Here is a 27,956-nt window from a genome sequence, read left to right on the forward strand (position 1 = left end):
TCCGCGTGGCTAAAGGCGATTTTATCACAGAATTAATTTGTTTTTTGGGGGTGTGGGGGATGGGATGAGAGGGGGTGGGGGAGGGTGGGGAGGAAAAAAAAAAACTCCAAGGAGGAAATTCCAGCTCGGAAAAAACGGGAATTTTGGGGAAAAAACCGGGATTTTTTACGGGTGGGGGGGAGGGGCTGTCCAAAATCCATGCTAAAATGGGCGATACCATTTTTTATCCGGGGGAGGGGGGAGGGAGGGGATTTTTGGGGTATTTACAGCGGGGGGAGGGGAAGGATTGGGGGGGGTTTATCCCCTAAATCTTTCGGGGGTCCACCTTGAGTGGGGGGTCCCCCGGAATCTTCGGGGGGGGGTCCTGCCGCCCCTCCCCCGCCCGCCCCTCCCCCCTTGCGGCCGCGCTTCCGGAAGTATTTGTAGCGCTGGACGTAGGCGCACACCAGGTTGTTCACCTTGACGGGGTTGATCTCGCCGCTGCGGCTGTGGCAGATCTGGGGAGGGGGAAAAAAAGAAATTGGGGATAAATAAAAAGTTTTGGAGATTTTATGGGATTTTTTTTGGGATTTTTTGGGGATTTTTTTGGGATTTTTTTGGGATTTTTTGGGATTTTTTGGGATTTTTTTGGGATTTTTTGGGAATTTTTTAGGAGTTTTTTTGGAATTTTTTGGGGAGTTTTTTGGGGAGTTTTTTATTTATTTTTTGGGGGTTTTTTGGGAATTTTTGGTGGGATTTGCAGGATTTTTTGGGGGGTTTTGGGGGGTTTTTTGGGGATTTCTTCGGGGATTTTTTGGGATTTTTTGGGGTTTTTTTGGGGATTTCTTGGGGTTTTCGGGGGGTTTTTTGGGGGATTTTTGGAGAATTTTTTAGGATCTTTTGGGGGTTTTTTGGGGATTTTTTGGGGATTTTTGGGGAATTTTTTAGGGTTTTTTTGGAGATTTTTTGGGATTTTTTGGGCGTTTTTTTGGGAATGTTTTGGGGATTTTTGGGGGGTTTTTTGGGGAATTTTTAGGAATTTTTTGAGATTTTTTTGGGGAATTTTTGGGATTTTTTTTTTGGTTTTTTGGGTATTTTTTTGGGATTTTTTGCGAATTTTTTTGGATTTTATGGGGGTTTTTTTTGGGAATTTTTTGGGGATTTTTTGGGATTTTTTGGGGAACTTTTGGGAATTTTTTGGGATTTTTTTAGCGGTTTTTTGCTAATTTTTTGAGATTTTTTGGGGATTTTTTGGGAATTTTTTAGGTTATTTTTTGGATTTTTTTTGGATTTTTTGGGCGTTTTTTGGGAATGTTTTGGGGATTTCTTTGGGGTTTTTTGGGGACTTTTTAGGAATTTTTTTTGGATTTTTTGGGAATATTTGGGGATTTTTTGGGATTTTTTGGGCGTTTTTTGGGAATGTTTTGGGGATTTTTGGGGGGTTTTTTGGGGAATTTTTAGGAATTTTTTGAGATTTTTTTTGGGATTTTTGGGATTTTTTGGATATTTTTTGGGGGATTTTTTACGAATTTTTTGGGGGTTTTTTTGGCATTTTTTGGGGATTTTTTAGGGTTTTTTGGGGCATTTTTTGGAGATTTTTGGGGGATTTTTCAGCGTTTTTTTGGGGATCTTTTTGGGGATTTGGGGGGGATTTTTTGGGATTGTGGCAGATCTGGGGAGGGGAGGGAAAAAAAAGAAATTGGGGATAAATAAAAAGTTTTGGGAATTTTTTTGGAATTTTTGGGAATTTTTTGGGATTTTTTGGGATTTTTTTTGGATTTTTTGGGAATTTTTTGTCCGATTTTTCCCATTTTTTCACCGTTTTTTCCCATTTTTCCCCTTTTTCTCCCCATTTTCAGCCCCACCTTGTGCACGGCCTTCCTCAGGATGGCCATTTTGGGGACGTTTTACCCATTTTTGGGCACATTTTGCTCATTTTTGGGCCAATTTTCTCCATTTTGGGCCAGTTTTCTCTATTTTGGGGATAATTTCCCCATTTTTTCACCTATTTTTCCCATTTTTTCACCGTTTTTTCCCATTTTTCCCCTTTTTCTCCCCAATTTCGGCCCCACCTTGTGCACGGCCTTCCTCAGGATGGCCATTTTGGGCTGATTTTCTCTATTTTGGGCCAATTTTCTCCATTTTTGGGCACATTTTCCCCATTTTTTATCCGATTTTTCTCATTTTTTCACCGATTTTTCCCATTTTTTCGCCGATTTTTCCCACTTTTTCACCGTTTTTTCCCGTTTTTCCCCTTTTTCACCCCAATTCCGGCCCCGCCTTCTGCACGGCCTTCCTCAGGATGGCCATTTTGGGGACGTTTTCCCCATTTTTGGGCACATTTTGCTCATTTTTGGGCCAATTTTCTCCATTTTGAGCCAGTTTTCTCTATTTTGGGGATAATTTCCCCATTTTTTATCCGATTTTGCTCATTTTTTCACCGTTTTTTCCCATTTTTCCCCTTTTTCTCCCCAATTCCGGCCCCACCTTGTGCACAGCCTTCCTCAGGATGTCCATTTTGGGCTGATTTTCTCCATTTTGGGCCAATTTTCTCAATTTTGGGGATAATTTCCCCATTTTTTGTCCAATTTCGCTCATTTTTTCGCCGATTTTTCCCATTTTTTCGCCGATTTTTCCCATTTTTTCACTGATTTTTCCCGTTTTTTCACCGTTTTTTCCTGTTTTTCCCCTTTTTCACCCCAATTCCGGCCCCACCTTGTGCACGGCCTTCCTCAGGATGGCCATTTTGGGGACGTTTTCCCCATTTTTGGGCACATTTTCCCCATTTTTTGTCCAATTTTGCTCATTTTTTCGCCGATTTTTCCCATTTTTTCACCGTTTTTTCCCGTTTTCCCCCTTTTTCTCCCCAATTCCGGCCCCACCTTGTGCACGGCCTTCCTCAGGATGGCCATTTTGGGCTGATTTTCTCCATTTTGGGCTGATTTTCCCCATTTTTGGGTGCATTTCACCCATTTTTTATCCGATTTTTCTCATTTTTTCACCGATTTTTTCCATTTTTTCACCGTTTTTTCCCGTTTTCCCCCTTTTTCTCCCCAATTCCGGCCCCACCTTGTGCACGGCCTTCCTCAGGATGTCCATTTTGGGGACGTTTTACCCATTTTTGGGCACATTTTGCACATTTTTTGTCCGATTTTTCCCATTTTTTCACCGATTTTTCCCATTTTTTCACCGTTTTTTCCCGTTTTCCCCCTTTTTCTCCCCAATTCCGGCCCCACCTTGTGCACGGCCTTCCTCAGGATGTCCTTGTACTCGTCCTTGGTGATGTCCTTGCGCTGGTAGAAGGGTTTGATGGCGAGCTTCACCTCCTCCACCGCCCGCTCCTGCGTGTGCAGCTTCTTCAGGTACTGCAAGGGTTAAACAGGGGTCATTCAGGGGTCACTCAGGGGTCACGGGGTCACACAGGGGTCACGGGGTCACACAGGGGTCACACAGGGGTCACACGCCCGCTCCTGCGTGTGCAGCTTCTTCAGGTACTGCAAGGGTTAAACGGGGGTCATTCAGGGGTCACGGGGTCACACAGGGGTCATTCAGGGGTCACGGGGTCACACAGGGGTCATGGGGTCACACAGGGGTCATGGGGTCACTCGGGGTCACACGCCCGCTCCTGCGTGTGCAGCTTCTTCAGGTACTGCAAGGGTTAAACAGGGGTCATTCAGGGGTCACGGGGTCACGCAAAGGTCACGGGGTCACACAGAGGTCATGGGGTCACACAGGGGTCATGGGGTCACTCAGGGGTCACGGGGTCACACAGGGGTCACACGCCCGCTCCTGCGTGTGCAGCTTCTTCAGGTACTGCAGGGGTTAAACGGGGGTCACTCAGGGGTCATTCAGGGGTCACGGGGTCATTCAGGGGTCACGGGGTCACGCAAAGGTCATGGGGTCACTCGGGGGTCACACGCCCGCTCCTGCGTGTGCAGCTTCTTCAGGTACTGCAAGGGTTAAACAGGGGTCATTCGGGGGTCACGGGGTCACTCGGGGGTCATGGGGTCACTCAGGGGTCATGGGGTCACACAGGGGTCACTCGGGGTCACACGCCCGCTCCTGCGTGTGCAGCTTCTTCAGGTACTGCAGGGGTTAAACAGGGGTCACTCAGGGGTCACGGGGTCACTCAGGGGTCACGCAAAGGTCATGGGGTCACGCAAAGGTCATGGGGTCACGCAAAGGTCATGGGGTCACTCGGGGTCACACGCCCGCTCCTGCGTGTGCAGCTTCTTCAGGTACTGCAAGGGTTAAACAGGGGTCACTCAGGGGTCACTCAGGGGTCATGGGGTCAGTCAGGGGTCATGGGGTCACTCAGGGGTCACGGGGTCACACAGGGGTCATGGGGTCACACAGGGGTCACACGCCCGCTCCTGCGTGTGCAGCTTCTTCAGGTACTGCAAGGGTTAAACAGGGGTCATTCGGGGGTCACGGGGTCATTCAGGGGTCATGGGGTCACACAGGGGTCACACAGGGGTCACTCGGGGTCACACGCCCGCTCCTGCGTGTGCAGCTTCTTCAGGTACTGCAGGGGTTAAACAAGGGTCATTCAGGGGTCACTCAGGGGTCACGGGGTCACTCAGGGGTCATGGGGTCACTCAGGGGTCACAAGGTCACTCAGGGGTCACGGGGTCACGCAAAGGTCATGGGGTCACACAGGGGTCATGGGGTCACTCGGGGTCACACGCCTGCTCCTGCGTGTGCAGCTTCTTCAGGAACTGCAAGGGGTTAAACGGGGGTCACTCAGGGGTCACGGGGTCACGCAAAGGTCACGGGGTCACACAGGGGTCATGGGGTCACTCAGTGTCACACGCCCGCTCCTGCGTGTGCAGCTTCTTCAGGTACTGCAAGGGTTAAACAGGGGTCATTCAGGGGTCACGGGGTCACTCAGGGGTCACGGGGTCACACAGGGGTCATGGGGTCACTCGGGGTCACACGCCTGCTCCTGCGTGTGCAGCTTCTTCAGGTACTGCAGGGGTTAAACGGGGGTCATTCAGGGGTCACGGGGTCACACAGGGGTCATGGGGTCACGCAAAGGTCACGGGGTCACTCAGGGGTCACGGGGTCACTCAGGGGTCATTCAGGGGTCACGGGGTCACGCAAAGGTCATGGGGTCACACAGGGGTCACACAGGGGTCATGGGGTCACTCAGGGGTCATGGGGTCACTCAGGGGTCACACAGGGGTCACGGGGTCACTCAGGGGTCACGGGGTCACTCAGGGGTCACACGCCCGCTCCTGCGTGTGCAGCTTCTTCAGGTACTGCAGGGGTTAAACAGGGGTCATTCAGGGGTCATTCAGGGGTCACGGGGTCACTCAGGGGTCACGGGGTCAGTCAGGGGTCACGGGGTCACACAGGGGTCATGGGGTCACACAGGGGTCACTCAGGGGTCACACGCCCGCTCCTGCGCGTGCAGCTTCTTCAGGTACTGCAGGGGTTAAACGAGGGTCATTCAGGGGTCATTCAGGGGTCACAGGGTCACTCAGGGGTCACGGGGTCACACAGGGGTCACGGGGTCACTCAGGGGTCACACGCCCGCTCCTGCGTGTGCAGCTTCTTCAGGTACTGCAAGGGTTAAACAGGGGTCATTCAGGGGTCATTCAGGGGTCACGGGGTCAGTCAGGGGTCATGGGGTCACGCAAAGGTCATGGGGTCACTCGGGGTCACACGCCCGCTCCTGCGTGTGCAGCTTCTTCAGGTACTGCAGGGGTTAAACAGGGGTCATTCAGGGGTCACTCAGGGGTCACGGGGTCATTCAGGGGTCACGGGGTCACTCAGGGGTCACGGGGTCACACAAAGGTCATGGGGTCACTCGGGGTCACACGCCCGCTCCTGCGTGTGCAGCTTCTTCAGGTACTGCAAGGGTTAAACAGGGGTCATTCAGGGGTCATGGGGTCACGCAAAGGTCACGGGGTCACTCAGGGGTCATGGGGTCACTCAGGGGTCATGGGGTCACTCAGGGGTCATGGGGTCACTCGGGGTCACACGCCCGCTCCTGCGTGTGCAGCTTCTTCAGGTACTGCAGGGGTTAAACAGGGGTCACTCAGGGGTCACGGGGTCATTCAGGGGTCACGGGGTCACTGAGGGGTCATGGGGTCACACAGGGGTCACACAGGGGTCACACGCCCGCTCCTGCGTGTGCAGCTTCTTCAGGTACTGCAGGGGTTAAACGGGGGTCATTCAGGGGTCACGAAAAGGTCATGGGGTCACACAGGGGTCATGGGGTCATTCAGGGGTCACAAGGTCACTCAGGGGTCACGGGGTCACGCAAAGGTCGTGGGGTCACACAGGGGTCACACATGGGTCACTCAGGGTCACATGGGGGTCACACAGAGGTCACTCAGTCACGTGGGGGTCACTCAGGGGTCACACAGAGGTCACTCAGGGTCACGGGGTCACTCAGGGGTCACTCAGGGTCACGCAGGGGTCACTCAGGGGTCACACAGAGGTCACTCAGGGTCACGCGGGGGTCACTCAGGGGTCACTCAGGGTCACGTGGGGGTCACTCAGGGGTCATCTGAACCAACCTGGGGTAACCCCAGCAGCCCCTCCCCCCACCCCTGTGACCCCCATCACCCCCCCAGTGCCCCCAACCTTGTCACTGTCCCCCCAGGACCCCCCCAAACACCCCCAGGACCCCCCCAAACACCCCCAGGACCCCCCAAACACCCCCCAGGACCCCCCAAACGCCCCCCAGGACCCCCCAAACGCCCCCCAGGACCCCCCAAGTGCCCCCCCTGACCTTGTCGCTGTCCCCCCTGCCCTCACTGTCCCCCCAAGTGCCCCCCAAAGACCCCCCCAAATACCCCCCAGGACCCCCCAACACCCTCAGGACCCCCCAAGTGCCCCCCAGGACCCTCCAAATGCCCCCCAGGACCCCCCAAACGCCCCCCAGGACCCCCCAAGTGCCCCCCAGGACCCCCCAAACACCCCCAGGACCCCCCAGGACCCCCCCAAATGCCCCCCAGGACCCCCCAAGTGCCCCCCCTGACCTTGTCGCTGTCCCCCCTGCCCTCGCTGTCCCTCCCGAGCCCCCCAAAGACCCCCCAGGACCCCCCAAACGCCCCCCAAACACCCCCCAGGACCCCCCAAAGACCCCCCAGGACCCCCCCAACACCCCCCAGGACCCCCCAAACCCCCCCAGGACCCCCCAAACACCCCCAGGACCCCCCCAAACGCCCCCCAGGACCCCCCAAACGCCCCCAGGACCCCCCAAACACCCCCAGGACCCCCCAGGACCCCCCAAATACCCCCCAGGACCCCCCCAAACACCCTCAGGACCCCCCAAACGCCCCCCAGGACCCCCCAAACGCCCCCCAGGACCCCCCAGGACCCCCCAAACACCCCCCAGGACCCCCCAAATCCTCCCCAAACACCCCCAGGACCCCCCAAGTGCCCCCCCTGACCTTGTCGCTGTCCCCCCTGCCCTCACTGTCCCCCCAAGTGCCCCCCAGGACCCTCCAAATGCCCCCCAGGACCCCCCAAGTGCCCCCCAGGACCCCCCAAACGCCCCCCAGGACCCCCCCAAACGCCCCCCAGGACCCCCCAAGTGCCCCCCAAGTGCCCCCCCTGACCTTGTCGCTGTCCCCCCTGCCCTCGCTGTCCCTCCTGAGCCCCCCAAACACCCCCAGGACCCCCCAACACCCTCAGGACCCCCCAAGTGCCCCCCAGGACCCTCCAAACGCCCCCCAGGACCCCCCAGGACCCCCCAAATGCCCCCTATGACCCCCCAAACGCCCCCCCAAACACCCCCAGGACCCCCCAAATGCCCCCCAAACGCCCCCCAGGACCCCCCAAGTGCCCCCCCTGACCTTGTCGCTGTCCCCCCTGCCCTCGCTGTCCCTCCTGTCCCCTCCGGCCGCGGCTCCGTACAGGGGGGGGGCTCCCCCCGCGCCCCCCCCGGGCCCCCCCGCGCCCCCCAAGCCGGGCAGGGTGGGGGTGGGGGGCGCGGGGGGGCCCCCCCCGAGGGGCAGCAGGAAGGGGGGAGGGGCGTGGGGGGGGCCCGGGGGTCCCGGGGGGGCCCCGGGGGGGCCCAGGGGGGGAGGGGCGGCCTTGGTGTGGCTCAGGATCTGCCAAAAAATAAAATTGGGGGGGGGGGTCCCTGTAAATTTGGGGGGTCCCCATAAATTTTGGGGGTCCCCGTAATTTTGGGGGGTCCCTGTAATTTTTGGGGGTCCCCGTAAATTTTGGGGGGGGTCCCCGTAAATTTTGGGGGTCCCCGTAATTTTTGGGGGAGTCCCCGTAATTTTGGGGGGTCCCTGTAATTTTTGGGGGGGTCCCTGTAATTTTTGGGGGGGTCTCAGCCTTTTTTTTGGGGTACCTGGACAATCCCCTCCCCCATCCCCCCCCACCCCGGTTTGGGGGGGGGGGGTCCCAGTTTCCCCTCCCCCACAATTTTGGGGGTCCCACCCCCCGATTTTGCGGGTCCCACCCCCCAATTTTGGGGTCCCACCCCCCAATTTCGGGGGTCCCACCCCCCGATTTTGGGGTTCTCAGCCCCCAATTTCGGGGGTCCCACCCCCCAATTTTGGTGATCCCACCCCCCAATTTTGGGGGTCCCCCTCCCCGATTTTAGGGCTCCCCCGCCCCCCAATTTTGGGGATCCCACCCCCCAATTTCGGGGGTCCCACCCCCGGATTTTGCAGATTCCACCCCCTGATTTTGGGGCTTCCCCTGCCCCCTCTTCCCCTCGATTTTGGGGATCCCAGCCCCAGATTTTGGGGATCCCACCCCCCGATTTTGGGGGTCCCAGCCCCGGATTTTGGGGTTCTCACCCCCCAATTTTGGGGATCCCACCCCCCGATTTTGGGTGTCCCACCCCCCAATTTTAGGGCTCCCCCCGCCCCCTCTCCCCCCCGATTTTGGGGATCCCACCCCCCAATTTTGGGGTTCTCAGCCCCCAATTTTGGGGCTTCCCTCGCCCCCTCTTCCCCCCGATTTTGGGGATCCCAGCCCCGGATTTTGTGGATCCCCCTCCCCTATTTTAGGGCTCCCCCGCCCCCTAATTTTGGGGATCCCACCCCCCGATTTTGGGTGTCCCACCCCCCAATTTTAGGGCTCCCCCCGCCCCCTCTCCCCCCCAATTTCGGGGGTCCCAGCCCCGGATTTTGGGGGTCCCAGCCCCGGATTTTGGGGATTCCCCCCCCAATTTTAGGGCTCCCCCCGCCCCCCGATTTTGGTGGCCCCGCCCCCCGATTTTGGGGATCCCACCCCCCGATTTTGGGGGTCCCACTCCCCAATTTTGGGGGTCCCAGCCCCGGATTTTGGGGATCCCACCCCAAAATTTTAGGGCTCCCCCCGCCCCCTCTCCCCCCCGATTTTGGGGGCCCCACCCCCCGATTTTGGGGATCCCACCCCCCAATTCTGGGGGTCCCAGCCCCGGATTTTGGGGTCCTACCCCCCAATTTTAGGGATCCCACCCCCGATTTTGGTGGTCCCACCCCCCGATTTTGGGTGTCCCACCCCCCGATTTTGGTGGTCCCACCCCCCAATTTTGGGGGTCCCACCCCCCGATTTTGGGGATCCCACCCCCCGATTTTGGGGGTCCCAGCCCCGGATTTTGGGGGTCCCAGCCCCGGATTTTGGGGGTCCCACCCCCGGATTTTGGGGATCCCACCCCCCAATTTTGGGGGTCCCACCCCCCGGATTTTGGGGATCCCACTCCCCAATTTTGGGGGTCCCAGCCCCGGATTTTGGGGGTCCCAGACCCGGATTTTGGGGGTCCCAGCCCCGGATTTTGGGGTCCCCTCCCCACCTGGTTGGTGGCCTGGATCAGCTCCTGCGCCTTGGCCCTGCTGGCCAGGTTGGCCTCTTCCATCTTGAACAACAACGCCGTCACTGCCGGGGGACACACGGAACAGCCCCTGAACACCCCAAAAACACCCCGGAACACCCCGGAACAGCCCCAAAACAGCCCAAAACCACCCTGAAACAGCCCAAAACAGCCCAAAAACACCCCGAAACAGCCCCAAACACCCTGAAACAGCCCAAAACACCCCGGAACAGCCCAAAACCACCCCAAAACAGCCCAAAACACCCCGGAACAGCCCAAAACACCCTGGAACAGCCCAAAAACACACCGGAACACCCCGGAACAGCCCCAAAACAGCCAAAAACAGCCCAAAAACACACCGGAACAGCCCAAAACACCCTGAAACAGCCCCAAAACAGCCCAAAACACCCTGAAACAGCCCAAAACACCCCGGAACACACCGAAAACAGCCCAAAAACACCCCAAAACAGCCCAAAAACACCCCGGAACAGCCCAAAAACACACCGGAACACCCCGGAACAGCCCCAAAACACCCAAAAACAGCCCAAAACAGCCCAAAAACACCCCGAAACAGCCCAAAACAGCCCCTGAACACCCCAAAAACACCCCGGAACAGCCCAAAACAGCCCAAAACCAGCCCAAAAAGAGCCCAAAAACACCCCGGAACCGCCCAAAAACACCCCGGAACACCCCGAAACAGCCCAAAAACAACCAAAATACTCCAAAACCCCAAAACCTCCCCAAAACACCCCAAAACCACCCAAACCACCCCAAAAAACACCCCAAAAAAATCCAAAAAATAAAAAAAACCCCAAAAAATCAAAAAAAACCCCAAAAAAATAAAAAAAAAAATAAAAAAAAATTCCAAAAAAACCCCAAAAAACCCCAAAACCCCCAAAAACACCCCAACCACCCCAAAACCACCCAAACCACCCCAAAAAACACCCCAAAACACCTCAAAACACCCCAAAAAATAAAAAAAAAATCCCCCCAAAAATAAAAAAAAACCCCAAAAAAATCCCAAAAAAATCCCCAAAAAACCCCAGAACACCCCAAAAACCCCCAAAAACCCCCAAACCACCCCAAAACCACCCCAAAACCCCCCAAAACACCCCAAAAAATAAAAAAAATCCCCCAAAAAATCCAAAAAAACCCCAAAAAAACAAAAAAAAAATCCCCAAAAAACCCCAAAAAAATCCCCAAAAAATTCCCCCAAAAAAATCCCAAAAAACCCCAGAACACCCCAAAACACCCCAAAACCCCCAAAAACCACCCAAACCACCCCAAAAAACACCCCAAAACACCCAAAAAAAAAAAAAATCCCCCCAAAAATCAAAAAAAAACCCAAAAAAACCCCAAAAAAATCCAAAAAAATCCCCAAAAAACCCAAAACACCCCAAAACACCCAAAAAAAATCCAAAAAATAAAAAAAAAACCCAAAAAATAAAAAAAAACCCCAAAAAAATCCCCAAAAAATCCAAAAAACCCCCAAAAAATCCCAAAAAACCCCAGAACACCCCAAAACCCCCAAAAACACCCCAAAACACCCCAAAACCACCCAAAACACCCCAAAAAATAAAAAAAATCCCCGAAAAATAAAAAAAAAAAACCCAAAAAAACCCCAAAAAAATCCAAAAAACCCCAAAAAAATCCCCCAAAAATCCAAAAAAATCCCCAAAAAATCCAGAAAACCCCAAAACCCCCAAAAACACCCCAAAACCACCCCAACCACCCCAAAACCACCCAAACCACCCCAAAAAACACCCCAAAAAATAAAAAAAATCCCCCAAAAAATCCAAAAAAACCCCAAAAAAACCCCAAAAAAATCCCAAAAAAACTCAAAACCCCCAAAAACACCCCAAAAACCCCGTCACCACCCCGTCACCTACGTGCCAACACCCCGCTGGCGGCGCAATCCACTCCTCCCTGCAGGCTCCATCCCCCCGGCACCGCCGGCACCGCCGGCCTCGCCGCCTCCTCCTTCCCCGGGCACCGACTGTCGGCCTCCGGCTCCCCTCCCGCCGCCTCCCCTCCGCCTGTCCCTTCCTCCCCGGCCGCCTGTTGGGCTCCTCCGGCCCCTTCCTCCTCCTCCTCCTCCTCCTCGGGGAGGAAGGACACGTCGGGCGTCTTGCAGCTGCTGTCCACCGTCTGCGAATCCGGCGTCAACTCCCGCTCGGCCGGCGCCGCCGCCGCCGCCGCGGCAACAACCGCCGCCGCTTGTTTCGGGGTCACAACCGTCGGGCTTGGGGGTTTGGGGGTACCCCCGGCGGATTTTTCCGAGCCGGACCAGAGGGTTTCGGCTTTTTGGGGGAGGCGCAGGGTGGGGGTGGAGGGGTTTTGGCTGCAGCTGTCGGCCTTGGATTTCTTCAGCGCCGTTTTGGTTTTGGTTTTCCTCTTCTTGCGAGTTTCGCCCTTGGTCTTCGCCTTCGTCTTCTTCGCCCCTCCCTTGGTTTTGGGGGGTTTCGCCTTGCGGGTTTTGGCGCCGCCGGGGGTCCCCTCGGTTTTTTGGGTTGTTTTTTCCGCTTGTTTCTCTTCGGTTTTTAAGAAGGGAGCGCGGCTCTCGGCGTCGCGGGCGAATTTCACCGCGATGCCGGCGCCGCCGCTTTCCTTCCCGGCCGCCGCCGCCGCCGCCGCCGCCGCCGTGGTGGAGCTGACGCCTTCCCGGATCAACACCGACACCTTGGATTGGAGCTTCACCTTCCGCGGCGCCGCCGCCGTCGCCGCCGCTTTCGGCGCCGCCGTTTCCGCCGCCGCCGCCGCCTTGGCTTTCCTCGCCGATTTTTCCCGTTGTTTCTCCTTGTTTTTCTCGGTGTTTTCCGGGTATTCCTTGAATTTTTTCTTGTATTTTTCCCTCGTTGTTGCTGTTGTTGTCGTCGCTCGTTCCTCGCCGCGCCCGCGTTTCCGCTCCTTCTCCTTCTTGCCGCTCTCCGGCCGCGCCTCGTTTTTCCGCGCCGGCGCCTCGGCGTGCTCGCGGTCCGAGAAACCCTCGAAGCTCAACCCTTCGGAATCGTAGAGAACCTCGCGTTTGGCTTCCGGCGTCGCCCCGCCGCGCCGGCTCACCGTGATGGTCCTTTTGATGGCGAAAAGATCCGAATCGTTCAACTCCTGCACCGAGGGCGGCACCACCGCCCTGGCCTCGCGACGCCGCGACGACGACGTCGCGTCGCCACCGCCGCTCTTGTCGGTTTTGCCGTCGCGCCGCGCCGCCCGGCGATCCCGCGAGCGCGAGCGCTGCTTCTTCTTCTTCTTCTCGCCGCGGTGTTTCTCCTTGTGCCGCGAGCGCGCCGAGCTGCCCGAGCGGCGGCAGCGCCGCTTGGAGCGCGAGCGGGAGCGCCGCGACCACGAGCGCCGGCGGGAGCGGGAGCGGGAGGCGCGGCGGCGGTGACGCTCTTTGGGTTTCGGCATCGCTTCCGGAGCTTTCTTGGCCCAACCGGTGCCGCCGGTGCCGCCGGCGCGTTCGCGGGAGCGTTTGGGTTTCTTCCGCGAGGCGGCCGAGGGCGAGCGCGGCGACGGCGGCGCGCGCAGCCGGCGTTGGCTGAGGATTTTCCGCCGCAGGTCGGAACCGGTGCCGGCGCCGCCGGCGCCGCTTTTCCACCGCGGATCCGGTTGGGATTCGGCGCCGAAATCGCCTTCCTCGTCCGAATCGGCGTGCAGCGACAGGAAATCGTCGCCGCCCTCGGGGAGGCGAGCGGCGCGGGGCTCGGCGGCGCGGCCGCGGGCGGCGGTGGTGCCGGTGACGCCGCCGGCGGCGCCGCGGAAGGCGCGGGGAGGGCTGAAGCGCTCTTCCTCCGGCTGCACGATCTCGCCCTCCTCGATCTCCGAGTCCCCCGGCGCGTTCCACTCCCGGCGGCCGCGGTGCCGCGCCGCTTTGGCCGCCGCGCCCGAGCCGCCGCCGCCGCCGCCGCCGCCGGATCCGGCGGTTTTTTGGGGCGGGGCCGGCGGGATTTGGGGAGGTTTGGGGTTGCCGGGGGTCACCACCTCCAGCGAGAGTTTGCCGTCGAATTTGGGGTGAGCCTCGCTCTCGGCGCGGCCTTTGCCGCCCAGATCCACCACGAAGACGCGGCGGCGCGGCTCCGGCGGGGCGGAGGAGCCTTCGTCCCGCTCTTCCTCCTCCTCATCCTCCTCTTCCTCTTCCTCCTCCTCCTCCTCCTCCTCCTCCTCCTCCTCCTCGGGCAGCGTGGAGTCGGCGCCGGGCGGGTTGGGGGGAGTTTTGGGGGGTCCCGGTTCCGGATCTTTCTCGAAGTCCTGGCTCAGGCTGTTGTCGTCGTAGATGCCGGCCAAAGTCTCTCGGATGCTGTGGGAAACGTCGGCGAGCGCCGGCGCCTCTTCCTCCTCCTCCTCCTCCTCTTCCTCCTCTTCCTCTTCCTCCTCCTCTTCCTCTTCCTCCTCCTCCTCCTCCTCCTCCTCCTCCTCCTCGGGGCTGCTGGGGGACGAGCTGGGGTTGGAGCCCGTGGGGTCGAAGGGGTCGTACTTCTGGTCCTGCCGCCCTTCGGCCTCTTTGCCCGGCGAGGAAGAGGAGGCGGCGCCGGTTCCGGTTCCGGTGCCGGTGCCGGCGGCGGTTCCGGTGGCGTTGCCGGTGCCGCCGGCGTTGCCGGCGTTGCCGTAGCCGAATTCCGGGGGGTTCCCGGCGGCGCCCCCCAAAGCCGGGTTCTCCTCGTCCGTGGGGTGGAAAGGATCATAAATATCCAGGGAAGGCGAGCGGGGCCGGGCGGAGACGGGCGGGGGGCCCGAGGAGGAGGAGGAGGAGGAGGAAGAGGAAGAAGAGGCGGAGGAAGAGCGGGAGGAGGAGGAGGAGGAGGAAGAGGAAGAGGAGGAAGAGGAAGAATCGGCTTTTTCCGGAGGGTGGGAGCGGGAGGGTTGGTCCCGAGGGGCGGGGGGAGGTTGGGGGGGTCGCTGTTGTTGTTGTTGGGGTCCCCCCGGACCCCCCGGAGCGGCCGCTCGGGGTCCCCGGGGGCGGCGGGGGCGGGGGGGGGTGGGGGTGGGGGGAGGGGCGCGGCGGGGGGGGCGGTGAGGATGAGGAGGGGGAGGGGGGGCGCCGGCGGGGGGGCCGGGGGGGGAGGGGGGGACGCGGCAGCGGCGGGAGGAGGAGCCGGGGAGGTGGCCTGGGGGGGGAAATTTGGGGAGGGGGGAAACAGAGTGAGACCCCCTCCCCCTGCCCTGGGAAACTGGGGAGAGAATCCCACAAAATCCCGGGGTTTTAACCCAAAATCCCGAGGTTTTAACCAAAATCCCGAGGTTTTAACCCAAAATCCCCCAAAATCCCCAGGTTTTAACCCAAAATCCTGAGGTTTTAACCCAAAATCCCGAGGTTTTACACCAAAATCCCAAGATTTTAACCCAAAATCCCGAGGTTTTAACCCAAAATCCCGGGGTTTTACCCCAAAATCCCGAGGTTTTAACCCAAAATCCCCAGGTTTTAACCCAAAATCCCGAGGTTTTAACCCAAAATCCCCAGGTTTTAACCCAAATCTCGAGGTTTTAACCCAAAATCCCGAGGTTTTACACCGAAATCCCGAGGTTTTAACCCAAAATCCCGGGGTTTTAACCCAAATCCCGGGGTTTAAACCCAAAATCCCGAGGTTTTAACCCAAAATCCCGAGATTTTAACCCAAATCTCGAGGTTTTAACCCAAAATCCCGAGGTTTTACACCCAAAATCCCGGGGTTTACACCCAAAATCCCGAGGTTTTAACCCAAAATCCCCAGGTTTTAACCCAAAATCCTGAGGTTTTAACCCAAAATCCCGGGGTTTTAACCCAAAATCCCAAGGTTTTAACCCAAAATCCCGAGGTTTTACACCAAAATCCCGGGGTTTTAACCCAAAATCCCGAGGTTTAAACCCAAAATCCCGAGGTTTTAACCCAAAATCCCGAGGTTTTAACCCAAAATCCTGAGGTTTTAACCCAAAATCCCCAGGTTTTAACCCAAAATCCCGAGGTTTTACCCCAAAATCCCGGGGTTTTAACCCAAATCCCCAGGTTTTAACCCAAAATCCCGGGGTTTAAACCCAAAATCCCGAGGTTTTAACCCAAAATCCCGAGGTTTTACATCAAAATCCCGAGGTTTTAACCCAAAATCCCGAGGTTTTAACCCAAAATCCCGAGGTTTTAACCCAAAATCCCCAGGTTTTAACCCAAAATCCCGGGGTTTTACACCAAAATCCCGAGGTTTTAACCCAAAATCCCGGGGTTTTAACCCAAAATCCCGAGGTTTAAACCCAAAATCCCGAGGTTTTAACCCAAAATCTCGAGGTTTTAACCCAAAATCCCGGGGTTTTAACCCAAATCCCCAGGTTTTAACCCAAAATTCCGAGGTTTTGACCCAAAATCCCGAGGTTTTACACCCAAAATCCCCAGGTTTTAACCCAAAATCCCGAGGTTTTAACCCAAAATCCCGAGGTTTTGACCCAAAATCCCAGGGTTTTACCCCAAAATCCCCAGGTTTTAACCCAAAATCCCGAGGTTTTAACCCAAAATCCCCAGGTTTTACACCCAAAATCCCCAGGTTTAACCCAAAATCCCGAGGTTTACACCCAAAATCCCGAGATTTTAACCCAAATCCCGAGGTTTTAACCCAAAATCCCCAGGTTTTAACCCAAAATCCCGAGGTTTTACCCCAAAATCCCGAGGTTTAAACCCAAAATCCCGAGGTTTTAACCCAAAATCCCGAGGTTTACACCCAAAATCCCGAGGTTTTAACCCAAAATCCCGAGATTTTACCCCAAAATCCCCAGGTTTTACCCCAAAATCCCGAGGTTTTGACCCAAAATCCTCCCCAATTCTGCCAAAGTCTCCCAAAAATCTCCCCAAAATCGCCCCCAAACCCCCCCAAATTCCCCTAAAATCCGCCCAGGACCCCCCCAGAACCCCCCAAATCCCCCCAGGACCCCCCAAAATCCCCCCAGGACCCCCCAAAACCCCCCCGGGACCCCCCCAGGACCCCCCAAATCCCCCCGGGACCCCTCCCCACCTTTGGGGACCCTCCAGGGCCAGTCCCGGCACAGGAGCCCCTCCCCAAACCCCCCAAAATCCTCCCCAAATTCCCCAAATCCCCCCCAAAATCCCCCCAGGACCCCCCCAGGACCCCTCCCCACCTTTGGGGACCCTCCAGGGCCGGTCCCGGCGCAGGAGCCCCTCCCCAAACCCCCCAAAATCCCCCCAAAACCCCCAGGACCCCCCAAAAATCCCCCCAAAATCCCCCCAGGACCCCCCAAAACCCCCCCGGGACCCCCCAAAACCCCCCCGGGACCCCCCCGGGACCCCTCCCCACCTTTGGGGACCCTCCAGGGCCGGTCCCAGCACAGGAGCCCCTCCCCAAACCCCCCAAAATCCTCCCAAAACCCCCCCCAAAACCCCCCCAAATTCCCCCAGGACCCCCCAAAATCCCCCCAGGACCCCCCAAAACCGCCCCGGGACCCCCCAAAATCCCCCCAGGACCCCCCAAATTCCCCCCAGGACCCCCCTGGGACCCCCCAAAACCCCCCCGGGACCCCCCAAAATCCCCCGGGACCCCCCAAAATCCCCCCAGGACCCCCCAAATCCCCCCAAAACCCCCCCGGGACCCCCCAAAACCCCCCCAAAACCCCCCAAAATCCCCCCAAAACCCCCCCGGGACCCCCCAAAATCCCCCCAGGACCCCCCAAAATCCCTCCCAAAATCCCCTGGGACCCCCCAAAACCCCCCCGGGACCCCCCAAAATCCCCCCAGGACCCCCCAAAATCCCCCCAAAACCCCCCCGGGACCCCCCAAAACCCCCCCGGGACTCCCCAAAATCCCCCCAGGACCCCCCAAAATCCCTCCCAAAATCCCCTGGGACCCCCCCAAAACCCCCCCGGGACCCCCCAAAAATCCCCCCAAAATCCCCCCAGGACCCCCCCGGGACCCCTCCCCACCTTTGGGGACCCTCCAGGGCCGGTCCCTGCACAGGAGCCCCTCCCCAAACCCCCCAAATCCCCCAAAACCCTCCCCAAATTCCCCGAATCCCCCCCAAAATCCCCCCGGGACCCCCCAAAATCCCCCCAGGACCCCCCAAAATCCCCCCAAATCCCCCCCAAAATCCCCCCAGGACCCCCCCAGGACCCCTCCCCACCTTTGGGGACCCTCCAGGGCCGGTCCCGGCGCAGGAGCCCCTCCCCAAACCCCCCAAAATCCCCCAGGACCCCCCAAAATCCCCCCAAAATCCCCCCCAAATTCCCCCCAAAACCCCCCCAGGACCCCCCAAAACCCCCCCGGGACCCCCCAAATCCCCCCAGGACCCCCCAAAACCCCCCCGGGACCCCTCCCCACCTTTGGGGACCCTCCAGGGCCGGTCCCGGCGCAGGAGCCCCGAGGCGGCCGCGAGCCCCCCCAGATCCGCCAGGCGAACCTCGGCCACCAACTCCAGCTCCTCGTCCTCGGGAGACCCCTCCCCACTGCGGGGACACGGCCGGGACCCCCGCAGGGGACCCCAAAATCACCGTGGGACCCCCAAAAGGGACCCCAAAATCATCATGGGACCCCAAAATCAACATGGGACCCCCGAAAGGGACCCCAAAATCACCCTGGGACCCCCGCAGGGGACCCCAAAATCCGTGGGACCCCAAAATCAACATGGGGACCCCAAAAATCACCATGGGACCCCAAAAATCAGCCTGGGACCCCCGGAGGGGACCCCAAAATCACCATGGGACCCCCAAAAGGGACCCCCAAATCAGCCTGGGACCCCAAAAAATGACCCTGGGACCCCAAAATCAGCCTGGGACCCCCGAAAGGGACCCCAAAATTACCATGGGACCCCCGGAGGGGACCCCAAAATCAGCCTGGGACCCCCAGAGGGGACCCCAAAATCACCGTGGGACCCCCGAAAGGGACCCCAAAATCACCATGGGGACCCCCAAAATCAGCCTGGGATCCCAAGATCAACCTGGGACCCCCGGAGGGGACCCCAAAATCACCATGGGACCCCAAAAATCACCGTGGGACCCCCGAAAGGGACCCCAAAATCAGCTTGGGACCCCAAAAGGGACCCCCAAAATCAGCCTGGGACCCCAAAAAATGACCCTGGGACCCCCGAAATCAGTCTGGGACCCCCGAAATCAGTCTGGGACCCCAAAAAATGACCCTGGGACCCCAAAAATCACCCTGGGACCCCCAAAATCAGCCTGGGACCCCCAAAATCACCATGGGACCCCAAAATCACCATGGGACCCCCGAAAGGGACCCCAAAATCACCCTGGGACCCCCAAAATCAGCCTGGGACCCCCAAAATCACCATGGGGCCCCAAAAATCACCATGGGACCCCAAAAGGGACCCCCAAAATCAGCCTGGGACCCCAAAATCACCATGGGACCCCAAAATCAGCCTGGGACCCCAAAAAATCATCCTGGGACCCCCGAAATGGACCCCAAAATCACCATGGGACCCCAAAAATCACCATGGGACCCCCGAAAGGAACCCCAAAATCAGCTTGGGACCCCAAAAGGGACCCCCAAAATCAACCTGGGACCCCAAAATCACCATGGGACCCCCGAAAGGGACCCCCAAAATCAGCCTGGGACCCCCAAAAAGGGACCCCAAAATCAGCCTGGGACCCCCAAAAAGGGACCCCAAAATCACCATGGGACCCCCGGAGGGGACCCCAAAATCACCGTGGGACCCCCAAAATCACCATGGGACCCCAAAATCACCCTGGGACCCCAAAAATCAACCCTGGGGTTTGGGGAATCCCCTAAAACTGAACCCCCAGATTTTGGGGTCCCCCTGGGTGTTTTTGGGGTCCCACTGGGGTTTTTGGGATCCCCCCGGATTTTTGGGGTCTGCACTCAGATTTTGGGGTCCCCCCGGTGTTTTTGGGGTCCCCACTCAGATTTTGGGGTCCCCCCGGGGTTTTTGGGGTCCCCCCTGGGTGTTTTTGGGGTCCCCCCGGTGATTTTGGGGTCCCCCCGGGGTTTTTGGGGTCCCCCCGGGGTTTTTGGGGTCCCCTGGGTGATTTTGGGGTCCCCCCGGTGTTTTTGGGGTCCCCCGGTGTTTTTGGGGTCCCCCGGGTGATTTTGGGGTCCCCCCGGGGTTTTTGGGGTCCCCACTCACCCGCTGAGCTGCAGCTGCTGCTCCAGAGCCGCCCCCGGGGCCCCCGAGGCCTCCCCGAGCTGCGAATTTGGGGGGAAAAAACCCGGATTTGGGTCAGGGGGGAACTGGGATGGACTGGGATGGACTGGGATGGACTGGGATTGAACTGGGATGGACTGGGATGGACTGGGATGGACTGGGATGGACTGGGATGAACTGGGATGGACTGGGATGGACTGGGATGGACTGGGATGGACTGGGATGGACTGGGATTGAACTGGGATTGAACTGGGATGGACTGGGATGGACTGGGATTGAACTGGGATTGAACTGGGATGGACTGGGATGGACTGGGATGGACTGGGATGGACTGGGATGGACTGGGATGGACTGGGATTGAACTGGGATGGACTGGGATGGACTGGGATGGACTGGGATGGACTGGGATGGACTGGGATGGACTGGGATGGACTGGGATGGACTGGGATGGACTGGGAGGGACTGGGATGGACTGGGATTGAACTGGGATGGACTGGGATGGACTGGGATGGACTGGGATGGACTGGGAGGGACTGGGATGGACTGGGAGGGACTGGGATAAACTGGGATTGAACTGGGATGAACTGGGGGGGACTGGGATTGAACTGGGATGGACTGGGATTGAACTGGGATGGACTGGGATGGACTGGGATGGACTGGGATGGACTGGGATTGAACTGGGATTGAACTGGGGGGAACTGGGATGGACTGGGATGGACTGGGATTGAACTGGGGGGAACTGGGATGGACTGGGATGGACTGGGATGGACTGGGATGGACTGGGATGGACTGGGATTGAACTGGGATGGACTGGGATGGACTGGGATGGACTGGGATGGACTGGGAGGGACTGGGATGGACTGGGAGGGACTGGGATAAACTGGGATTGAACTGGGATGAACTGGGGGGGACTGGGATTGAACTGGGATGGACTGGGATTGAACTGGGATGGACTGGGATGGACTGGGATGGACTGGGATGGACTGGGATGGACTGGGATGAACTGGGAGGGACTGGGATGGACTGGGATGGACTGGGATGGACTGGGATGGACTGGGATGGACTGGGATGGACTGGGATGAACTGGGAGGGACTGGGATGGACTGGGATGGACTGGGATTGAACTGGGATTGAACTGGGATGAACTGGGATGAACTGGGCCATACTGGGAATGAACTGGGATGGACTGGGATTGAACTGGGATTGAACTGGGATTGAACTGGGATGGGATTAGGATTGAACTGGGCCATACTGGGATGAACTGGGTCATACTGGGATGAACTGGGATTGAACTGGTCTGAACTGGGCCATACTGGGATGAACTGGGTTATACTGGGCTGAACTGGGCCATACTGGGCCATACTGGGCTGAACTGGGATGAACTGGGTTATTCTGGGCCATACTGGGCCATACTGGGATGAACTGGGATGGAATCAGGATGAACTGGGTTATACTGGGCTGAACTGGGATGAACTGGGATGAACTGGGATGGAATCAGGATGAACTGGGCCATACTGGGATGAACTGGGATGAACTGGGTTATACTGGGCCATACTGGGCCATACTGGGCCATACTGGTCTGAACTGGGCCATACTGGGCTGAACTGGGCCATACTGGGCTGAACTGGGCCATACTGGGCTGAACTGGGCCATACTGGGCTGAACTGGTCTGAACTGGTCTGAACTGGTCTGAACTGGTCTGAACTGGTCTGAACTGGTCTGAACTGGTCTGAACTGGTCACTCACCGGGGCCTCGGGCCGGGCTCCCCAGCACCGGCGCTGCCGCGGAGACTTCCAGGGGTGCTCTGCAGAGACAGACAATGAGAACTGGGGGGACTGGGGGGACTGGGAGGGACTGGGATGGACTGGGGGATACTGGGGGGCTTCCAGGGGTGCTCTGCAGAGACAGACAATGAGAACTGGGGGGACTGGGAGGGACTGGGAGGGACTGGGGATACTGGGGGGCTTCCAGGGGTGCTCTGCAGAGACAGACAATGAGAACTGGGGGGACTGGGAGGGACTGGGATTGAACTGGGATGGACTGGGATGGACTGGGAGGGACTGGGATGGACTGGGATGGACTGGGATTGAACTGGGGGATACTGGGGGGCTTCCAGGGGTGCTCTGCAGAGACAGACAATGAGAACTGGGGGGACTGGGATGGACTGGGATTGAACTGGGGGATACTGGGGGGCTTCCAGGGGTGCTCTGCAGAGACAGACAATGAGAGCTGGGGGGACTGGGGGGACTGGGAGGGACTGGGAGGGACTGGGATTGAACTGGGATTGGATTGGGATGGACTGGGAGGGACTGGGGGGGACTGGGATTGAACTGGGAGGGAACTGGGGGGGACTGGGGGGCTTCCAGGGGTGCTCTGCAGAGACAGACAATGAGAACTGGGGGGACTGGGGGGGACTGGGGGGACTGGGAGGGACTGGGAGGGACTGGGATGGACTGGGATGGACTGGGAGGGACTGGGAGGGACTGGGAGGGACTGGGGGGGACTGGGGGGGACTGGGATGGGACTGGGGGACTGGGATAAACTGGGATTGAACTGGGATGGACTGGGATGGACTGGGATGGACTGGGATGGACTGGGAGGGACTGGGATTGAACTGGGGGGGACTGGGAGGGACTGGGGGGGACTGGGGGGGACTGGGATGGACTGGGAGGGACTGGGATGGACTGGGAGGGACTGGGATTGAACTGGGGGGGACTGGGAGGGACTGGGGGGGACTGGGGGGGACTGGGATGGACTGGGAGGGACTGGGGGGGACTGGGGGTGCACCCAGAGGCAATGGGGACCCCCAGGTGACATCAGGGACCCCCCAGGTGACCCTGAGACCCCCCCAGGTGACACCAGGTGACACCAGGGACTCCCAGGTGACATCAGGGACCCCCCCAGGTGACCCTGAGACCCCCCCAGGTGACACCAGGTGACATCAGGGACCCCTCAGGTGACATCAGGGACTCCCAGGTGACATCAGGGACCCCCCAGGTGACATCAGGGACCCCTCAGGTGACCCTGAGACCCCCCCAAGTGACACCAGGACCCCTCAGGTGACATCAAGGACCCCTCAGGTGACATCAGGGACCCCTCAGGTGACATCAGGACCCCCCAGGTGACCCTGAGACCCCCCCAGGTGACCCTAAAACCCCCCAGGTGACCCTGAGACCCCCCCAGGTGACACCAGGTGACATCAGGGACCCCCCAGGTGACATCAGGGACCCCCCAGGTGACACCAGGTGACACCAGGACCCCTCACCTTGTCCCCAGACGAAGCCGCCGCTCACCAGGCGCTGCAGGGCCTTCTGTGGGGGGAGGGGACACCCCAAAATCATCCCAAAGCTCCCCAAAAAACACCCCAAAACACCCAAAAACACCCAAAACACCCCAAAACACCCCAAAACACCCAAAAACACCCAAAAAACACCCGAAAAATACCCCAAAAACACCCCAAAACACCCAAAAAACACCCAAAAACACCCAAAAAACACCCCAAAACACCCCAAAACACCCCAAAAACACCCAAAAACACCCCAAAAACCCAAAAAACACCCCAAAAACACCCCAAAAAACACCCAAAACCACCCCAAAACACCCCAAAAAACACCCAAAAACACCCCAAAACACCCAAAAACACCCCAAAAACACCCCAAAACACCCCAAAACACCCAAAAAACACCCCAAAAACACCCCAAAACACCCCAAAACACCCCAAAAACACCCAAAAACACCCAAAAAACACCCCAAAACACCCCAAAAAACACCCAAAAACACCCCAAAACACCCAAAAAACCCAAAAAACACCCCAAAACACCCCAAAACCACCCAAAACCTCCCAAAATCATCCCAAACCTCCCCAAATCACCCCAAAATCATCCCAAACCTCCCAAAAACACCCCAAAAACACCCCAAACACCCAAAAAAACACCCAAAAAACCCCCAAAACACCCAAAAAACACCCAAAATCATCCCAAAACCACCCAAAACCTCCCAAAATCATCCCAAACCTCCCCAAAAACACCCCAAAACACCCAAAAACACCGAAAAACACCCAAAAAAACATCCCAAAACACCCAAAAACACCCAAAACACCCCAAAAAACCCCAAAACACCCCAAAAACACCCCAAACACCCAAAAAAACACCCAAAAAACCCCCAAAACACCCAAAAACACCCCAAAAAAACCCAAAAAACACCAAAAAACACCCCAAAACACCCCAAAAACACCCCAAAAACACCCCAAAACACCCCAAAACACCCCAAAAAACCACCCCAAACCACCCAAACCCACCCCAAAATCACCCAAAAACCCCCCCAAAATCCCTCAGGGGGGTCCCAGCCCCCCCAAAACCCCCTCAAGAGGGTCCCAGCTCCCCAAAATCCCCTCAGGGGGTCCCAAACCCCCCCAAAAATGACCCCAAAATCCCCTCAGGGGGATCCCAGCCCCCCAAAATTGACCCCTAAATCCATCTGGGGGGTCCCAAATCCCCCAAAATCCCCTCAGGGGGCTCTGAGCCCCCCAAAAATGACCCCAAAATCCCCTCAGGGGGTCCCAAATCCCCCCAAAATCCATCGGAAGGGACCCAAACACCCCCCAAAATCCCCTCATGGGGGTCCCAAACCCCCCCAAAATCCCTTCAGGGGGTCTCAAATCCCCCCAAAATCCCTTCAGGGGGTCCCAGCCCCCCAAAATTGACCCCAAAATCCCCTCAGGGGGGTCCCAGCCCCCCAAAAATGACCCCAAAATCCATCTGGGGGGTCCCAAATCCCCCCAAAATCCCCTCGGGGGGGTCCCAGCCCCCCAAAAATGACCCCAAAATCCCTCAGGGGGGTCCCAGCCCCCCAAAATCCCCTCAGGGGGGGTCCCAAACCCCCCCCAAATCCCCTCAGCGGGGTCCCAGCCCCCCAAAATTGACCCCAACATCCCCTCAGGGGGTAACAAATCCCCCCAAAATCCATCCTGAGGGTCCCAAATCCCCCCCAAAATCCCCTCAGTGGGGTCCCAGCCCCCCAAAAATGACCCCAAAATCCATCTGGGGGGTTTCAGCTCCCCAAAATCCCCTCGGGGGGGGTCCCAGCCCCTCCCAGTCTCACCAGCAGCCCCTGGCTGGGTCTCAGGGACCCCTCAGGTTCTGGGGGGGCCCCCCCAGGTCCCCCCCCGTCCTCGCCCGGCCCTGCCGGGTCCTCCCCCCCCCGGGGGGGCTTCTCCTCCTCCTCCATGGGACGGCGACGGCCTGGAAATGGGGAAAAAAGGGGATTTTACCCCAAAAATCTCCGTTCTTCATCTTCCATCCCCCTTTTCCTGCTTTTCCCGGGGTTTATTTCCTTTTTACCCCCCAAAAATCCTCAATTTTTGCATCGAAATTCTCCTCCGAAATCCACGGTTTTAACCCAAAAATCCTCAATTTTACCCCCAAAATCATCGGTTTTACCCAAAAAATCCTCAATTTCACCCCCAAAATCATCGATTTTACCCCAAAATCCTCGATTTTTACCTCAAAAACCGTAATTTTACCCCAAAAATCCTCGGTTTTAACCCAAAAATCATCGATTTTACCACCAAAATCCTCAGTTTTACCCCAAACACCTCAATTTTACCCCAAAAATCATCGATTTTACCACAAAATCCCTAATTTTACCCAAAAATCCTCAATTTCACCCCCAAAATCATCGGTTTTACCCCAAAAATCATCGGTTTTACCCCAAAATCCTCGATTTTTACCTCAAAAACCATAATTTTACCCCAAAAATCCTCAGTTTTAACCCAAAAATCATCGATTTTACCCCAAAATCCTCAATTTTACCCCAAAAATCCTCAACTTCACCACCAAAATCATCGATTTTTCCCCAAAAATCCTAAATTTTACCTCAAAATTCTCAATTTCAACCCCAAAATCCTCAATTTCACCTCAAAATCATCGCTTTTACCCCAAAAATCCTCAATTTCATCCCAAAAATCCTCGATTTTACCCCAAAATCCCTAATTTTACCTCAAAATCCTCAATTTCCCACCCAAAATCCTCAATTTCAACCCCAAAATCCTCAATTTCACCCCCAAAATCATCGGTTTTACCCCAAAATCCCTAATTTTACCCCAAAAATCCTCAATTTCCCACCCAAAATCCTCGGTTTTACCTCAAAAATCATCGATTTCACCCCAAAATCATCGATTTTACCACAAAAATCCTCAACTTCACCCCCAAAATCATCGGTTTTACCCCAAAATCATCGATTTTACCTCAAAATCCTCAATTTCACCCCCAAAATCCTCGGTTTTACCTCAAAAATCCTCAATTTTACCTCAAAATTCTCAATTTCACCCCCAAAATCATCGCTTTTACCCCAAAAATCCTCAATTTCATCCCAAAAATCATCGATTTCACCCCTGAAATCCTCAATTTTACCCCCAATATCATCGATTTTGCCCCAAAATCCTCAATTTTTACCTCAAAATCCTCAATTTTACCCTCAAAATCCTCAATTTTACCCTCAAAATCCTCGGTTTTACCTCAAAAATCCTCAATTTCCCACCCCAAAATCGATTTTACCCCAAAAATCCTCAATTTCACCACCAAAATCATCGATTTTACCCCAAAAATCCTAAATTTTACCTCAAAATTCTCAATTTCAACCCCAAAATCCTCAATTTTACCCCAAAAATCATCGATTTCACCCCTGAAATCCTCAATTTTACCCCCAATATCATCGATTTTGCCCCAAAATCCTCAATTTTTCCCTCAAAATCCTCAATTTTACCTCAAAATCCTCAATTTCACCCCCAAAATCCTCAATTTTACCCTCAAAATTCTCAATTTCACCCCCAAAATCCTCAATTTCACCCCCAAAATCCTCGGTTTTACCTCAAAATCCTCAATTTCACCCCCATCATCATCGATTTTGCCCCAAAATCCTCAATTTTTAACTCAAAATCCTCAATTTTACCCTCAAAATCCTCAATTTCACCCCCAAAATCCTCAATTTCACCACCAAAATCCTCGGTTTTTCCTCAAAAATCCTCAATTTCCCAGCCAAAATTCCCTCCCCTCACCCCAAATCTCCTCCCCTCACCCCCAAATTCCTCCCCCCCGCCCCCCAAACCCCAATCTCCGCATCCCAAAATCGCCTTTTTTTAACCCAAATCCTTTTAACCCCGCACCCCCCCCCAAAAAAAATCCTCATTTTCCTTCCCAAATCCCCTCCCCGTACCCCAAATCCTCCTTTTTTCCCCCAAATCTCCCGATCCCCCCTCAAATCCCCCCTTTTCCCGCCTCAAATCCCCTCGATCCCCCCCAAATCCCCTCACACCTCCCCTCCCCTCACGCCCCCTCCCCTCACACCCCCCACCCCCAAACCCCCCAAAATCCCGCCCCAAACCGCCACCGACCCCCCTCAACCCCCTCTCCCCACCCCGAGCTCCCCCTCCCGGCTCCCCTCGCCCTTCCAGACCCCCTCAGGACCCCCCAAAACCGCCCCGATCCCCCCCGACCCCCGCCCGGGCCCCGCCGCCATTTTACCGCGGCTCCCTCCGCTCCCTCCGCTGGGGGGCGGCGCCGCGCGGGGCACGACGGGTAGCGCCGCCTACCGGGGGGGAGGACCCGCGCCGCGCGCCGTTGCCAGGCGACGACGCCAGCGTGGCCACGCCCCCTCCTTAACCACGCCCACTCATATTAAACCACGCCGCCTCACCTTAAACCTCGCCCTCTCCTTGACCACGCCCCCTCATAGGGAAGATGCGCAGAGCAAGGGGCGGGGCTTGCATAAATTAGGGAGAGACCACGCCTCCTGGGCGGGGCGGGTATTTAAGGGCCGCGCGAAAGGATTTTTTTGAGGGAGTTCTGGTTTTGGAGAGCTCTAAAAGGAGATTTGGGATTTGGAGGGTCGGAGCTTCCCAAAATTTGATTCCTTCTATTGCCGTGATTGCCCGGAATTTGTAAGACCCCCTCCGGTCCCAAATTATCCTCCGGTCCTGCCTCTTTTCCCCCCAAATTCCGCCCTCACGACCTCTCCCAAACACCCCCTACGCCTCTGCCGACCCCTCAAATTCCGCCCCCCTAGAAAAGAAACTCGTGGAGCCTCGGGAGCAATTAAAGGATCTCGGTGACATCCATGACATGTT

At 57.1% G+C, this 27,956-nt stretch overlaps 1 protein-coding gene across 1 annotated transcript; it reads right to left on the minus strand.

The window, feature by feature from the left end:
• Positions 1-26,943, minus strand: SCAF1 (SR-related CTD associated factor 1). The gene is made up of 10 exons (XM_086871548.1): positions 24,935-26,943; positions 23,100-23,145; positions 21,580-21,638; positions 19,816-19,874; positions 18,036-18,160; positions 11,641-14,853; positions 9,734-9,816; positions 7,791-8,048; positions 3,216-3,344; positions 1-497 (listed from the first exon to the last, which is right to left on the minus strand). The coding sequence occupies exons 1-10, from the start codon at positions 25,058-25,060 to the stop codon at positions 264-266; spliced, it is 4,332 nt and encodes a 1,443-aa protein (XP_086727674.1). The 5' UTR covers positions 25,061-26,943; the 3' UTR covers positions 1-263.
• Positions 26,944-27,956: the final 1,013 nt, after the last annotated feature.

Source organism: Cyanistes caeruleus, chromosome 36 (assembly GCF_971803275.1).
Source record: "Cyanistes caeruleus chromosome 36, bCyaCae1.hap1.1, whole genome shotgun sequence".
Lineage (NCBI taxonomy): Eukaryota > Metazoa > Chordata > Aves > Passeriformes > Paridae > Cyanistes > Cyanistes caeruleus.

What these genes read in the sequence shown, in the direction of transcription:
- SCAF1 (XM_086871548.1), bottom strand. Translation starts at nt 25,060, where the DNA reads ATGGAGGAGGAGGAGAAGCCCCCCCGGGGGGGGGAGGACCCGGCAGGG. An exon ending in CGGCTTCGTCTGGGGACAAG is followed by an intron (nt 21,639 to 23,099) that starts GTGAGGGGTCCT and finishes CTGTCTCTGCAG; the next exon opens with AGCACCCCTGGAAGTCTCCG. An exon ending in CAGCAGCTGCAGCTCAGCGG is followed by an intron (nt 18,161 to 19,815) that starts GTGAGTGGGGAC and finishes GTGTCCCCGCAG; the next exon opens with TGGGGAGGGGTCTCCCGAGG.